Raw genomic sequence first — 14,959 nt, forward strand, 5'->3', positions numbered from 1 at the left:
GGATGTCCCCAACATGCTGCGGGATGTCACCCAGACCTCCTGCGGGATGTCCCCAACGTGCTGCGGGATGTCCCCCCAGACCTGCAGTGGCATGCCCCCTACATTCGCGGGACATCCCCTGGACTGCCGTGGGATGTCCCCCGGACCTGCTGCGGGATGCCCCCCACCACCGTGGGCTGCCCCCCCCCGCGGCCCCCGCAGCCGCGGAGGCTCGTCCCGCGGCCGCGCACCTGGGCGCGGTGGGGTGCGCGCGGCGGTCCGCGGCCGCGGCGCTGCCAGGGCGGGGGTGACTCACGCTGCCGCCAACGGCAGCCCCCGGCTTTATAACGGCTGGGGCGGCCGTCGCGACCGGCTCCGCTGCGCCGCGCTACGCCCGCGGGGAGCGCAGGGGCCGCGGCCGCGGGACGGCACCATGCGGAGCTTGCGCGGCGCTCCGCCGCCGCCAGTGCTGCTGCTGCTGCTGCTGCTGCTGCTGCTGCTGGCCGCGGGGCACGGCGCCGTCATCACCGGGGTGAGCGCCGCCGCACGGCACCGCGCCGGCCGGCCGGCACCGACGGCACCGACGGGACCCGCCGCGTCGGCACCGGCAGCCGCGGGCGGGCTGGAGCCGGGCGGGGGCTCGGCGGGGGGCTAGGGGGGCTCCGCCGGGGGAGCGGGGACAGAACTTGGGGGTCTGCCTGCGGTGAGTGAGAGCGGGACGTGGGGGGGCTGCCCGGGGTAAGTGATGCCAGGATATAGGGGAGCTCTCTCCGTCGTGAGGGGTGGCCGGAGCTGGGGTGAGCACTGCCGGGACTCGGGGGTCTGTACGGGATAAGTGATGCCAGGACGTGGGGGCCTCTCTGGAGTGAGGGGTGCTCGGAGCTGGGGGTCTCTCTAGAGTGAGGGGTGGCCGGAGCTGGGGGTCTCTCTGGGATAAGTGATAACCAAGACGGGGAAGGGAGGGCTGTGCTAGGGGATGAGAGATGCCAGGGCTTGGGGGCCTGTCTGGGATAAGTGATCCCAGGACATGGGGGTCTCTCTGGGGTGAGGGATGCCCGGAGCTGGGGGTCTCTCTGGACTAAGCTATACCAGAGCTTGGGGTTCTCTCTAGGGTGAGTGATGCCAGGATATGGGGCGTCTCTCTGCGGTGGGTGATGCCAGGACTGGCGGGTCTCTGGGGTGAGGGATGCCACGGTGGGGGGTCTGTCCCTTTGGGGTGAGGGATGCCTGGACCCGGCGGGGGGTGTCTCCAGGCTGGGCCGTGAGTGTGCAGAGGCTCCCGCTGCTTCTCCAGGGCTGATGGCTGCCCCCCCCAGGCAGCCCCCAGCCCCGGCTGCCCCCAAACTGCCCCGGGAGGGCCGGGCTCGGGGCACCGCACCTCCTGCTTGTGCACCCTCAGTTCCTCCAGTCCTACCGCATACAGGGCAGGCACCGGTATTGCAATCATCGCAAAACGCTGTTGTGTTTTTTTTTTTTTTGAGTATGACTGTGCTGCTTTTTTTCCTCAACAGCCACCCATTGCAAATGAGTCCTCTATTGTTGTTGTTGTTGTTTTGGGGCTTGAGATTTACTTTGGTTGTGAAAATATTTTTTTTCCAAAGACGTTATTTAACCCAAAGCATTGCATCACTCTTAAGTAAAATAATTTTTTTAGTGTTTGCTTTGGATTAATAACCCAGTGCTTGCATTCCTTCGAGAGCTGACATGTCTTTTGTAACCATCAGAAGTTGTACTCACAGCAGCGGATTACTCCGTGGCTGTCCAGACTCCTCGTCCGAACTTCACTGAAGTCCGTGAAACGGCTCATAGGCATTTCTCGGATGTCAGATCAGTTCCCAGGACTGATTAATGTTCAGAGCAGAGAGTGTGAAGGAATTCTTTAATATTTGACAATTGCAAGTTCTTTTTAAGTAGAAATATTTCCAGCAATGGAGGACCAGTTTATATAAGTCTGTTATTCAAGTTGTGGCTGCACCTTTAAAGCATAATTAGTCCGTTAAATAAAGTAATTGTGAAGCACTGAATAATAGATCAAGGTCAAAGCGGATTCAAAAAGTAAAAATAGATTAGAACTAGAAAATGTTACTTTATTAACTCTTGCAGAGTGTTTCTGCTGAAACCGCTTTGATGCATTTTTGGCTTCTGATGAATGGGCAAATCTCAGACGAGAGCTGATGTGGGTGTTCCCGTCCCCGTCCTCTGAGCCTGAAAGGTGCTTTTCCTTTGCGATTTAAAGACTTGATTCAAACCTTCCTCACTTCAGTGGTGGTTCATGTGCTGACTTCAGTTGGCTTTGGAGCTGACATTTCACCTGGGACTTTTTGCTCGAGCTGAATTTTCCACAAAGCTGTGTTTAAATGGGGTGCTGAAGAGGAATGTCCTTCCTGTTATGTCCTGTGAATATCAGGGGTATTGGTATGAATTACACATTGGAGATAAGGTGTGGGCAGGAGCATTTGGGTTGAATACTTTCAAAACTTGTCATACATTTTTGGAAGGGGAGTCTTAAAAGTTCTGCCAGATGTATATATGTGTGTGCATGAGTTTTAAAAAGAAATTGTTCAGCACAGCGTACGCTGGCTAGGACGTACTCAGATCTGTTTTGTGGCTGAGTGGTACTTCACTGCAGGACCAGTCCCACGGAGATGGATGGGGTTTGCGATACAGCTGAGAAAAAAAGGGGGTCAGGAGCTGACCGGTGAGGAACAGCAGAGCCTGTGACTCCAGTGGAGCAGTGGATGCCGGCGTACTGGGGGCAGCCAAAATCACTGGACCTGCAGTTTTTGTGACTAGAGCAAAATTAGACCATTAGAGCACTTTTTTTTTTTTTTTTTTCCCTTCCCCCTGAGAGAGAGGGGTTAGAAAGTAAACCTTATCTACCTGGCAGGCTGTAGTGGTAGTTTTATGGCCATATTAGTCTTACAAGTAAATACTCTGTCTGTTTGGGCTCACCTGTAGCATAGAGCTCTCTGCTTCATTAAATGTGTGTTTAGGAGGAGCGCTAGCCGTTTGGGTTACACACACCACTTAGTGGCTTGACCCTAATGCAACAGCTTTTTCCGAAATGACTAGCTGATCTGTAAATACGTATTTTGATCTGGCTTCTGCTGGTTGAACTAGTGTAATATTTACCCAGTAAAGAACTGCCTCATGGCATTTATCATGTAAATCCCAAGGTAAGATCCGTAAAGTTTCTTCCTCCCGTGAATGTTTGCTCTGATACGCAGTCTTCCCCAGAGCCATTATCATCTTTTATGTACATTTTTACAAATTGCCTGTTTAGGTACTGCTGACCGGTGCCTTTGGTCTATCACCACTGTTGTCAGACATTAAAAGAGAAGTGAGTTAATTAAGCTTACCTTTGGGGTGTAATCAGAACCTTTAACTAATGGAATTTCTCATCAGAGAAAGGAGATTGGCTTTTGCATTAAATTCATATAATAAAAAGTCTGATAAGGTTTTGGTTAAAAAATAGGCAAAAGAAGTGCAGTAACCTGTTTCCAAACCCTAACATGCCAATTGATCTTCATGGTTTCTGGTTTTTAAAACATGCCCAATAGTTTGCATTTTGGTTTGTGCTTATTTAAGCTGTATTGGGTAAGTGGCTGAAATACTTCCCCCCCTGCCTAGCAGGGGGGATGCTACCACAGTAGCATTTTCTTGGATGTGGACACTTATGCAAAGTTTTTTCTATTACACATTTAAGACCTCTTTTAGTTACATGTAATTCTAGATAGCAACCACAGAAGCCATATTTCAACTTCTATTTTAGCTACTTCCACTTGGACTTCTCTACTAAAACTATCATGCAGTCTTGCATTTGCAAAGGCACTCCACCGAAAGATATCATCATAAGAAACTAGAAGGGATAGTTACATAAAAGTCTTTAAATTAACAGATAAGTTCCTATCTTAGCTTCTCCATAAGCCAGGATTCCTGACTGTTCGGTGCGCTTGGTCCTTGCACCTGCCTGGGCTCACTCAGGCTCCGATCTGGGAAAGCAGAGTGGGACGTGCCACGGTCCATCAGCGCTCAGAAGCTGGGACTGTAAATCACTGGCAGTCCTGGATTCGACCCTGAGCAGCTCCGTATGTGGTCGTGGCTTTAAACATCCTGGGCTCAACTCTGAAATGTGCCGGGAGCCTGTATGTTCAGATCCATGGGAGATATAAGTATTGCAGATCAGCCTTAAATCTCGTTATTCAGCCTTAATGAGCCATGATAACTTCTGGGGTGTCAGAGGCAGTTCTTGAGTACTTGATCTGTCCTATTTATGGAATATATTTATTATTCATTTTATTTGCCTCATGCTGTATTGAACTCCAGGCCTGCGATCGAGACCAGCAGTGCGGGAGAGGGATGTGCTGTGCAGTTAGCCTCTGGATCCGCAGCCTGCGAATGTGCACGCCGATGGGAAATCTGGGAGAGGAGTGCCATCCTTTGAGTCACCGAGTGAGTACGTCGCTGGGGCGCCTGTGGGACCAGAGCTGGCAGGGCAGAAAGAAACAGGAATATACTGCACTGTACGTCACATTGCAGAAAAACTATATGTGGTGAAGAGGCGGGGAAACATCCCGTGCATTACAATACCCAGCCATTTGCATCTGTATGGAAATAGCGCTGAAGGTACCTACGTCAGGAAATACATTACTGTCAGAATTATGCTGAACAGAATCCGAGGATGAAAGTAATACACACTTTTCAGTTTGTTTTCTTATTAGTTTGTTGTTGCTGTTCTGCTTCATTACACGATCCGAAACAGCCTTAGCAGTTCCCAAGCCCAACCCTGCCAATGCTTACGCATGTGAGCAGGAGCGTAGCAAACACCACTGACCTCAGTGGAACTGCACAAGATCCCATCACGAGCCTAAAAACGTCACCAGCCGGTGTTGGAACACCTGGTGCATCACTGCAGCACGGTCCCTGCCATCAAACAGCAATGTCCAGTTGCGCTCCAGAGGCTGAGCACCACTGGTGCCTTCAGAAGCCACGGAGAAAGTGTTGGCACACACTTGTGCTTGAGAAAACTCACTGCAGGGTCTCTTTGCTTCTAGTCTACCCATTAATTTCGAATATATATGTATGCATACATATATACACACACACATCTATAACACTAGTTACATATTAGTACATTATTATACTATACTATTAATATAATGATATCAACAAATACATTTATTTAAGGATATGTAATTATGTATATTATATGTACTATGAAAAAGGCTGTTTATTTATCAATAATACAATCTGTATACAAAAGGTTGAATGGGATGTTACCAAGGAGCTTGAGAACCTGGTGGTCTTCAGAGCCATCCTCAGGGAAGAGCATGGCCCAAGAGTCATCGCATGTGAAAGATATCATGGCAATAAATTCAGATCATAAATGTGCAGCTAGTTAGCTGCCTCTCTCACTGTCTCATCTAATGCCTGGCTTCTCAGCTCAGGATCTAGGGTTTATTTTCTCAGTTTTAGGAAGTGCAAGGCTCTGTTCTATTACAGTTAAATTTTTAAATCTTCTGCTGTGATATTGGGGACCAAATTATCTTTTTTACTATGTAATGTAGCAGGTTTTTCTTGTAAGGGCTCTTTACATTAACAGGAGTCTCAGGATAGGAGAAATTGTCTTCTAGGTTTTTTATGAGCTTATTGCTATTGGGTAATTTAGCTAATTGCCCACATAATTACAATCAGAGAAGACGCCTGCCCACCCCAGACTTGCGGTCACAGTCACTGATGATTATAAGCTTTATGAGGTTAATTTTAGATTTAGATTCCTCACCCCACTGCTCTTCATGTCAAACACAAAGCAAATTGATTTACTGTAGTATGTGAAATTAGGTATTTTTAAGGATGGAGAGTTTGCTCAATGGTTCCTCTCCCCTAAATATTTGGGTAGGGGACAGCTGGGAGACCAATTGCCCCCAGCACCAAAACCTTTCATTTGCCTGCAGGTCAGGTACAAAGCAGGCACCACCATGGCCATGCCACCGCCTCGGGGACCTCCAGAGGAGTCTGGAGATACCCAGGAGGAGATGGCTTGTGGTTGGGTTTCCAACCAGTTTCCTTCTCAGCAACTAGATGGCGTTGGCTTGATGCCGTTAACAATCTCCGTTGGCATTGCAGAGGCAGGGTTTGCAGGCAGGGCCAGGCAGGTGAGGTTTGGCAGGGCAGCAGACAGAGCTGGCAGCACGGGGGTGGCTTCGCTGCCACTGTGCACCTTGGACATAACCCTCACGTCTCTCCCAGGAGCTCCCTTGTTTCCTTTTCACCTCCAAACTCCCGTCGCCCCATGCTCATTAAAACCTGGTGCTGGGCACACGGCGTGGCAAAGCATGCACCGGCTCAGCCGGCATCGCCAGCACCGGCTCCAGGCACGTGGGCTCTGCCTGTGCAGGCAGAAGCTGCACGCCCCGGCAAAGCGCCCGTCCTGCAGAGCTGTCACCCGCTGCCTGTCCCCAGCCAGGTGTGTTATTAAGCCACATCTTCAGCGTGGGAGTCCTGCTGAAACGAATGTTTCCTTGCAGTGAATGTAACGTCTTGAATAAATCACTTGAGCTGTTGGAGGGCTGAGAGGTACCTCTGAGTCAGCCTTAACAGCCCGAGGAGCTCAGATTTTAGGTTTTTCTGCAGTGCTGTGCGTGGGCACCCGAGAGATGTGATTCCCGCAGGGAGTCCCCGGCACCCACGGTCGGTGGCCTCTCTGCTCACGGGGCCGTGGCGGATGGCGTGGGAAAGCCCACAGCGTCCCTTGCTCTGAGGCTGCTCTTCAGATGGTGCTGGGCAGGGGGCTGGCGCTGGCCCAAGGCATCACAGGCGATGTGAGCCCCTGGCTCGCCCCCCGTGCCCAGCGGGGTGTCACTGGAGTCGGGCAGTCCTTGGCGTGACACACAGGGGAACGTGTGGGACTTTCTCCCTTTGACTTTCTTAAAGAGAAAAATTGCACGCTGACACAAAGCAATCTTGGAATATTAAAATTGCAGGCTCAAAATGCCCAGAAATCAGGAAATGAGGGAATTAGGGCTGCCTGCCCGGCTGGCAGCAGCAGCTTTGTACCTCTGTGCTTCCCTCACTGCATCCCGACGGATGATCAGTGCATGCTGCTGGCCGGCAGCACCGTGGCTCCCAGCCGTGCCGTCCCACCGGGCTGCCCCGCTCGGCTCATGTGCTGGCGAAGGCACGGCTCCTGTAAAAGACAGAGCTCGTAATCAAGTTGTTTAAAGAGTGTCAGTGCACGTGCACGTCGTGGCGCAATGACATGTGTTTAATGCAATCTGTACGTGTGCTCCCTGCGACACAGCGTGGCTGGAGGAGGGTGGGATGAAATGAGAAACCTCTGCCCTGTGGCGAGGGGATCCTGCTTAAAGGGAGGACAGGGGAGATGACCTCCAGAAATCCCTTCCAGCCTGAATTACCACGGGATCCTGCGGTTCCCGGGTCCTGCTACGCGGCTGACAGGCTGCTCTGTGCCGTATGGCAATGCGGGAATCGGGGCAAGCAGAAACCCCTGCACAGCAAACGCGATGCTAAAGGCCAGTGTAGTTTCACAACAGATGCCTTTATGAAACTGGAGTAAATGGAGAACATGTGTCACAGATGTAGATTTACACAGCAACACGGACCATTACATTTTGCTCTTAACTGTGGCTTGACTGGGAAGTGCAATAGAATTGACTTTGCCATCTGCTCCCTGGCCCCTATGCTGCAGCTCGTGGGGATCTCCTGCCGTGGAGGGAGGCAGGCAGCGTTCCCCGTATCCCTGCTGTTCATCCAAATCCGTCAATCCCAAGCACCATCGCCTGTGCTCCCTGTCCCTGATGTCTGTGCTCTTTGTCCCCAGGTTCCCTTCTCCGGGCGGCGGATGCACCACACCTGCCCGTGTCTCCCCAGCCTGGTCTGCCTACGGACTTCTCCCAGCAAATTCAAGTGTTTACCAGACTTCAGAAAAGAAGATGTCTTTTTTTAGCAGGAGCTATTCTGCGCTAGAAAGAGCCACTCGATGTATTCTTTTTCTTGTTATTGTGATGAACAAGGTACTTGCCAGGGGAAACCTTTACCATCCTTTCCTGCCTCACCAACATTAAAACTGAAGATGAGATACTGTGCTGTGGTGGCCAAGGTTTTCAGGAGGGACTCGCGGTGGAGGATGCTTTCATTTTGGGGTGAGCAAAATGAGATTTGCTAAGGCAACACTGCTTTCTGAGGGCAGGAGCTTAATGATTTCTGAACCGTTTCGCGGTCTTCATGGTTCCAGCTTAACCCCAGAATGAAAACATCCAAGATTATTGTCAGTTTTGGAAAATTTTGGCCACGTTTTTACATTTTGGAATGCCTGAATTGAACTGAGAGTTGAATAATTGCATAGTGTGAAGCATATGGCGATTGCCAAAAAACTGTATTTACATTTCATTTCGTATCTTTATTAATATAACTGTATTTGTAAGTTAGGCGCATCTCTAGGGTAAAAGTTTAACCAATAGATGTAGTTTTTACACTTTTTAAAAGTGGCAGGTGGAACCAAAGCATTTCAATATTCAAAGCATCAAAAGATTTTGTTATTTTAGTATTCTACGATGAGAAGTTGTTGTTACTTGAGTTGGTGTAAAACTACCTGATCATCTCAAACTATGTATTAAGATGTAGTTTATATTAAAAAAGGAACCCTGAAGTTTATTGTAATGGGCTGCCTGACTTCTTGTATATGATCAAATTTGCTGTGTAAAAATTCTGTATCAGAATAATGGCAGTATATGATTTGATTTATTTTAATATTATAACATTATTTTGTCATTGTGGTTTTCCATCTTTATTCAGTGTAATCTGTTATCACACACTTGATTCACCCAAGCTAGCAGAGCTCCTTATGGATAGCTTAGCAAAAGATTATATGCCTCTGGCTGCTTTTAGGGAAACTCAGCAGTTTACAAGGCATGAACTCCTCAACCAAGCTGCAGTCTTAGATGATGGAGGAATCTTGGTGTAGCTAATACGAGAGGTTTTTCTTGGCACATGCCTCAAAAGGATCAACTTTAACCCTGCAAACATACAATTTGTGGGTTTTCTATGAAATACCATGCAACTTCATATTTACTTGTCAGTCCCTGGAGCTGGAATTCCAATAGTTTGTGTGAGTTTCACACATTTCTTGTTCTCAGACATGCAAACATATGCTAGAACTGGAAAAGTGAAGTTATTCATCATTCAACAATCAGTGCTTTGCTGCTGATGACAACGGGGGGTTGAGAGAAGTTAGCACACTTGTATTAAAGCAAACACCTGTATTAGAGAAGATGAGAAATGTCCCAGCAAGTTTAACGGGTACCTTCCGCTGGGCTCCACAGCCTCCCTGGAGAGACAGAAAGGAACAACTGGATCTGCTATTTGGCCAGATCCTTATGGATCCTGCACACGTTAGAAGAGTAAGTGTCTTGAGAGAGAGGATTACATCCTCCCAACTCTAAACAGCCCAACCCCAGGGCTCTTGCTCCAAAGCCTATATATTTTGCTTCACCCTTTGCAGTGGTGATACAGCAGCTGTGCAAGTGACAACGGACTCAGGTCCTGTAGGGAAAAAAAAAAAAAGAAAGCCTGAGGTGCCACCAAATGGTAATTTTATATGCGGTTTGCATTAATGTGATCAGGTACAAAGTGCCTGTATTAGATCTGAAGCCTTTGAGGACCTCAATTCTAACCCAAAGGGCTGGATTGTGCTGGTGAAAGAGCAGCTCATTCCCATGCTGATGCAGTGACCCGTGAGCACTGCAGAAATTCCCACAACCTGGATTTAAAAACAACCCCCAAACATGTCACTTAGTAGTGGGGCTCCCCAAACAGCCCGTGCACCCACACAGTCTGAGTCTGCAGAGGAGGAACGCACTGGGAGCCTGGGGGTTGCTTTTCTGTCCGTGTCTATCAATATAAAATTAGCTTAATACCATGGACTTGAATTTACACTCAAAGGGAAAATCGAGAAGGAAAATAGAAGCAGCCCAAATGGGTATGTGTCCCATCTCTCGCTCCATTCATTTTTACCAAAGCACATTGTCATGGTCCACAAAACGATGAACCATAGCAGGAAACGTGAGCCCTGCTTCTCATCTCCCACTGGCATAAATCACCAGTGACTCCACTGAAGGTAATAATCCTGGTTTATATCATTGTAAGTGAGTGGAAAATTATATCTGATGACTGCCTTAGACCTGCCAAACTGAACTCCTAGGAGAGTTTATCAGACAAGAATAGAGCAACTTTGTAGTTGTAATTTGTGCCAATTAACTTGTGGGGTTAGGCATTTATCTGGGTAATGAGAACAGCCCCAATTACATGACTGCAAAGTTCACACCATGTATAGGAGGTCGAAACACTCGTGTCCTGCAGACACTCCTGGACAGGGCATTAGGAAGGTGCTTCTGTGAGAGAGACGTTATCCTGTTCTTGCCCTCGAGGGGCTTCTCCACACCTTCCCGGCTGCCGCCGGAGCACGGCTGCAGGCATAGAAGAGCTAAAGGCAAAACCTCACTGTCCTACATCCCCACTATATTCACTTGGCAATCATTATTACCACGATTCCCCTTTTAGTAATTTAATTCTCATTAATTGACACTCACAATGAAGGTTAGTTGATTTGAGAGATCATTTTGGAAGGAAGATTAAGCTTTTGCATCCCAATTCTTTCCTAAACTCTGTCCTAATCAATTATCTTTTCTCCCACCCTAAGGGAGATTTCCTAACCCAAGCACACCTGCAAAGTCTCTTTAATTTCTTTCTGCAGTGGAAGGCAGGGGGGAACCCCTTTACCTTTGCTTTACAGTGATAATAGGTAAACCAGTGACCACAAGAAGTATTTCAAAACATAAATATCCATGCATGCCCCTCTGCTTCTCCCTTCAGCCAGCTTTTGACTTGAGGGGCACAGCAAACTTGACTCAATGTGACCGATGGAAAAGGTGGCCAGCCTCGAGCCAGCTCTGCCATGGAAGGTTTGCTGCATACCCCTGTGCTGCCCAGTTTGCCATAATCCCAGGCCAGGAGGAGCTTCCCCGCCTGCCTGGGAGGAAGGGAAGGGGACAGGCCCTTGGGGAGAAATCAGACGAGAAAAGAGAACAAAACTCTTGCAGCCCTGGAAACACCTTCGTGAAAGGGAGAAGTCTCATTCTCCAGTACGCGTACATTGTGAAGAAAGAGCCTGGTTAAACACTTTCCTTTATTCGCTCCACTTAGGAGTTCTGTGCCAACATTTGGTTTAGTTTTATTAATATTGAAGTAATATTATTAAATATTAATAGAAATGTGTGCATTAATTTTTAATATTATATTAATATTGATATTACAGATATGCTATAGAATAATGATGGTATCACACTAAACTGTAGGAGTTTCCATGTTTATTACCAGATTTTGGGTTAGCAGAGAGCCATTTCAGGAAAGGACACCACCACGTATAATGAGTTGCTGCCTTGATTTGATTACATGTTTATTAGGAAAGGTGAAGCAAGGTGTTTGGGGTTTGCTGGTGCAGGGCTGGCTGAGCAAGCACACACCTGCAAGCCTGGGGGGCTGGAGGGAAAGCTCTGCTACCGAGCAGGAGAAAACCCAGCTGAAGCTCAGCTTCATCTGCATTCTCTGCCCACAATTCCCCCCTGGGAAATTTTGTCATTTTTAAAAAAAATGTTACAAAATCTTTGAGCAAGGGGGGGGTGACACAAAGTAAGTTCTCCTGGTTGTGTGGCAAGTGGGATTCAGATCTGCATGGGTGCTTGCCTAGGAGACAGGTCACCCTAACCACAACCCTGGTTTTATAGGAGGAGTAGCTGAAGTGAGGCAAGTTACTGTGAGGGTAAGGATCATCTTGGTTGTTGAAAGAGTGGTATGGAGTGATGTATATCTATATGGTAGAGCTCCAAGGTAAGAGTTAAGGCTAGAGTGGGTTTTATTTCTGTGTAGGTGGGGTGGAAACTTTAGACTACTTGTTGTCTTGAAACTGTGGTGTGCTAGAAGATCTTTTAGCGTACCTTGTCAAGAGGTACTTTGCTGATTTGTCTCATCAGCATAATGTGCTGTGATGGTATATAACAGCAAGTATGACCAGAGACTGAGGTCCTTTCTGATGCCTCCCCCACCCCAGTAGCTCTCTGATTTGTTATTACTGTACAGACAGATATTCAAAAGAAACAAAAGGTGCTAAGAATTCCTTGATTTAAACAAGATGCCTCAGGAATTTGATCTTGACAATGTGTAACATGTTTTCCAGAAGGAATTAGAAAATTGCAGGAAGAGAAAAGACTGCAAATACAAGAGATTTTGATAATAGCAAAATCAATGTGCCTTTCTCTATTACATAGATATGAAATGCCAAACCAGCAGGCGTACAGCTCTTAGACTAATCAATAATTCTGAGCACAGGAATGGAGATGAGTTTAATGCACATCAAACATACAGCAAATCACCTATCATCTCTCAAGGAGAGTCTTGAGTGTGGGCAGACCCAGCCCAGTGCGGTAGGATACATCTCAATGATTTGGCAGGGGATTCCCCTGTATGATCCAGCCGCCTTGGAGGATGGTGGTAGCCTTTGGGCCACCTGCGCGGTCACTAGGGCTGGGAAAGGCTGAGTGTGAAGGGCTGAAGCCGAGGAAGCCTGGTGTGCCGAAGGGAGAGTGGATGGTGGCACGTTTTGTGGCAAGGAGTACAGCGCAGGGGAACGGCAAAGTGTGCAGGAAAGGAGGAATGAGCAACGTAACCATGTAGCACACTTGTAAACACCCCCGTGGCGGGGGTTTCCCAAAGGTCTGAGTACTAAGACAGCTTAGTACGAGGGGGGGAAATGAATTCATGCGCAGTGTAACAATGATGGAAAGTCTCCTCTGCAAACCCCAATTTCCCCGGGAAAATGGGTACAAGTTAATTGTGTGCCAGGAGTGCCCAGAGCATCCCAGCTCGATGCTCCTTTGTACCATGGCACCAGATATCAGCATGTTACGGACATGTCCCTGTCCTCAGAAGGTGATGAATCTCATCGACCAGATAAAGCACGTGTCTGTGCTGTACGCAGCGTGTACCCACACCGCTGCAGCCTGAGCTATCCTGGGATGCATAACTGCCCCTGCGCCGTGTCCCAGCAGGCGGCATGGGAAGGATGGGCTGTAGCTGTGTCCCTGCCAGCGCCCCGCAGACGCGAGCGCCGCGACCCCGCGGGGCTCTGCGTTGCACCGCGTGGGCAGCGTATCTCTTCCCGGGCTGGGAATCCCACCCAGGCCTCCAGAACCCCAGCGCCGTGCCTCTGCCACAGCATTGCAACACGTGGAAGGGATTAAATCTGGTTTTAAATGTAATGCGGCCTTGTAAATCCCAAGGCCGTAACGCAGTTCAGAAGCAGACTGAAAATATGGCCTGGTTCCAGCCAAGCGAGTAGGGCTGAGCCTTCGTTATTTACTTTTGCCCTTGTACATGTGAGAGCACTCGTGTCATTTCATGCAGACGTTTGTGGGCTCTTTCAGCGCGAATGGGCAGCTGCGGCTCTCGCTGCAGAGAGTTCACAAACTGGCAAAGCTGCTATTAATTTCGGGGGGGGGGGCGACGCTGGGCCCACCCTTTATTTACTGCTCTAGGCTACACTGGCGCCCGGCAGCAGAGCACATCTCTAACCGCTTTCGTGGGGCCTGCCAGAAAGGCCGGCTCGGGGAGAGGCGCTGGCGAGGCAGCTGCAAGCATGCTCGCTCCTTCCAAAAATTTCACCGCATCCTGTCAAATTAGTAGATTATTTTTTTCTTCCCCTCCCTAATTTCATCTCTCACAGGGGTGAAACCTTGACAGGAAAGTCCCCCACCCCTTCAAATTCAATGGCAAAACTTCCTGACTGCGGTGGTGTCATAATTTCACCTCCCTCCCCGCCCCGGTTTCATTAAACTCCCCAAAGTCGCTAACAAACCTTTCACACATTGCAACAGAGCCTTCAACTATTTGGATTTGGTTTACATCAGCACTTACGCTCAGACAGATATTGCACAAACGGAGAGTAAGAAAAAGTCTGCCTGGCTGAGAGTTTAGGAAAATTAGGACCGAGACCTCCGTCCCCACTGCGGGCAGGTCCTGCAGAGCCCGGCTTCTGCAGCATCCTTCATCACCCTGCCGGGAAGCACCTTGGTTATGCTCAGCCTAAACGTGTCCCTCCTTGCTTTTCCATGGCTCCAAGCTTTACCTCTGCCTGCGATTCTGCTGGCTCCTTGGCTCGGGTGCCCACGTTCTCCCCCTTTAGTCACACTGCAGCTTGGCTGAACATATTGCACGTTCATCTGCCTTCCTCCACACCCAGATGTCTTCTGCGGCTCTGCCGGAGCTCGCTCCCCAGGGCAGCTCGGCCCCCGCGGGCACCCGGAGCTGGTCCCTCTGCCCCGGGGCCACTGCAGCCCCGTGGCACCCAGGGGACCGTCCCCTCTCCTCCCTCGGCGCAGCGCGCTGGGGGACCTGCTGCGTAGTGTGAGTGTGCAAGGCCTAATGAGGGAGGAGAAGGAAAAAGCCCAGTTGATTTACTCGACTATCAAGCTACTCAACGGTTTCCTTTCCATCACCCTCCTGCAAGCACTCGGTGACAGATGGGGACAGATTGAGTGGTTCGACGGAGTGAGGTAATATTCCACTAAATCATTCCTCTTTCTCTCACTGTCAGAAAGCACCCAGGCTTCAGCCCGCCCTTCCGAATCTTCCTGTGTTTCCCTCTGTGGATTTTTTTTTAATGACAAAGCCATTTTAGCTCTACGTCTGCTAAAATTTCTGAGAGGAGCAAGCACTGGTATTTATAAGGTATGATAAAATGGGTGTTGTAGAACAGTTAGCAAAAGGAAGGAGTGAATCACCGCGAGACGGAGGGTTCTGGTGCTGTTTACTGGTGTTTCTGATTTCTTTTCTCCCTGCGTGCTGGGGCTGAGCCCCAGCGCCCGGCGCAGGGACCCCGGCGGGGCAGGCAGCAGGCTCCCGGGCAGGT

The 14,959-nt window shown here is 49.3% G+C and overlaps 1 protein-coding gene across 1 annotated transcript; it reads left to right on the plus strand.

Annotated features, from left to right (window-relative positions):
- The first annotated feature begins 338 nt into the window (after positions 1–338).
- Positions 339–8,768, plus strand: PROK2 (prokineticin 2). Its single transcript, XM_075158442.1, has 3 exons — positions 339–511; positions 4,306–4,431; positions 7,820–8,768. The coding sequence occupies exons 1-3, from the start codon at positions 413–415 to the stop codon at positions 7,943–7,945; spliced, it is 351 nt and encodes a 116-aa protein (XP_075014543.1). The 5' UTR covers positions 339–412; the 3' UTR covers positions 7,946–8,768.
- Positions 8,769–14,959: the final 6,191 nt, after the last annotated feature.

This window comes from Calonectris borealis, chromosome 10 (assembly GCF_964195595.1).
Source record: "Calonectris borealis chromosome 10, bCalBor7.hap1.2, whole genome shotgun sequence".
Taxonomy (NCBI): Eukaryota; Metazoa; Chordata; class Aves; order Procellariiformes; family Procellariidae; genus Calonectris; species Calonectris borealis.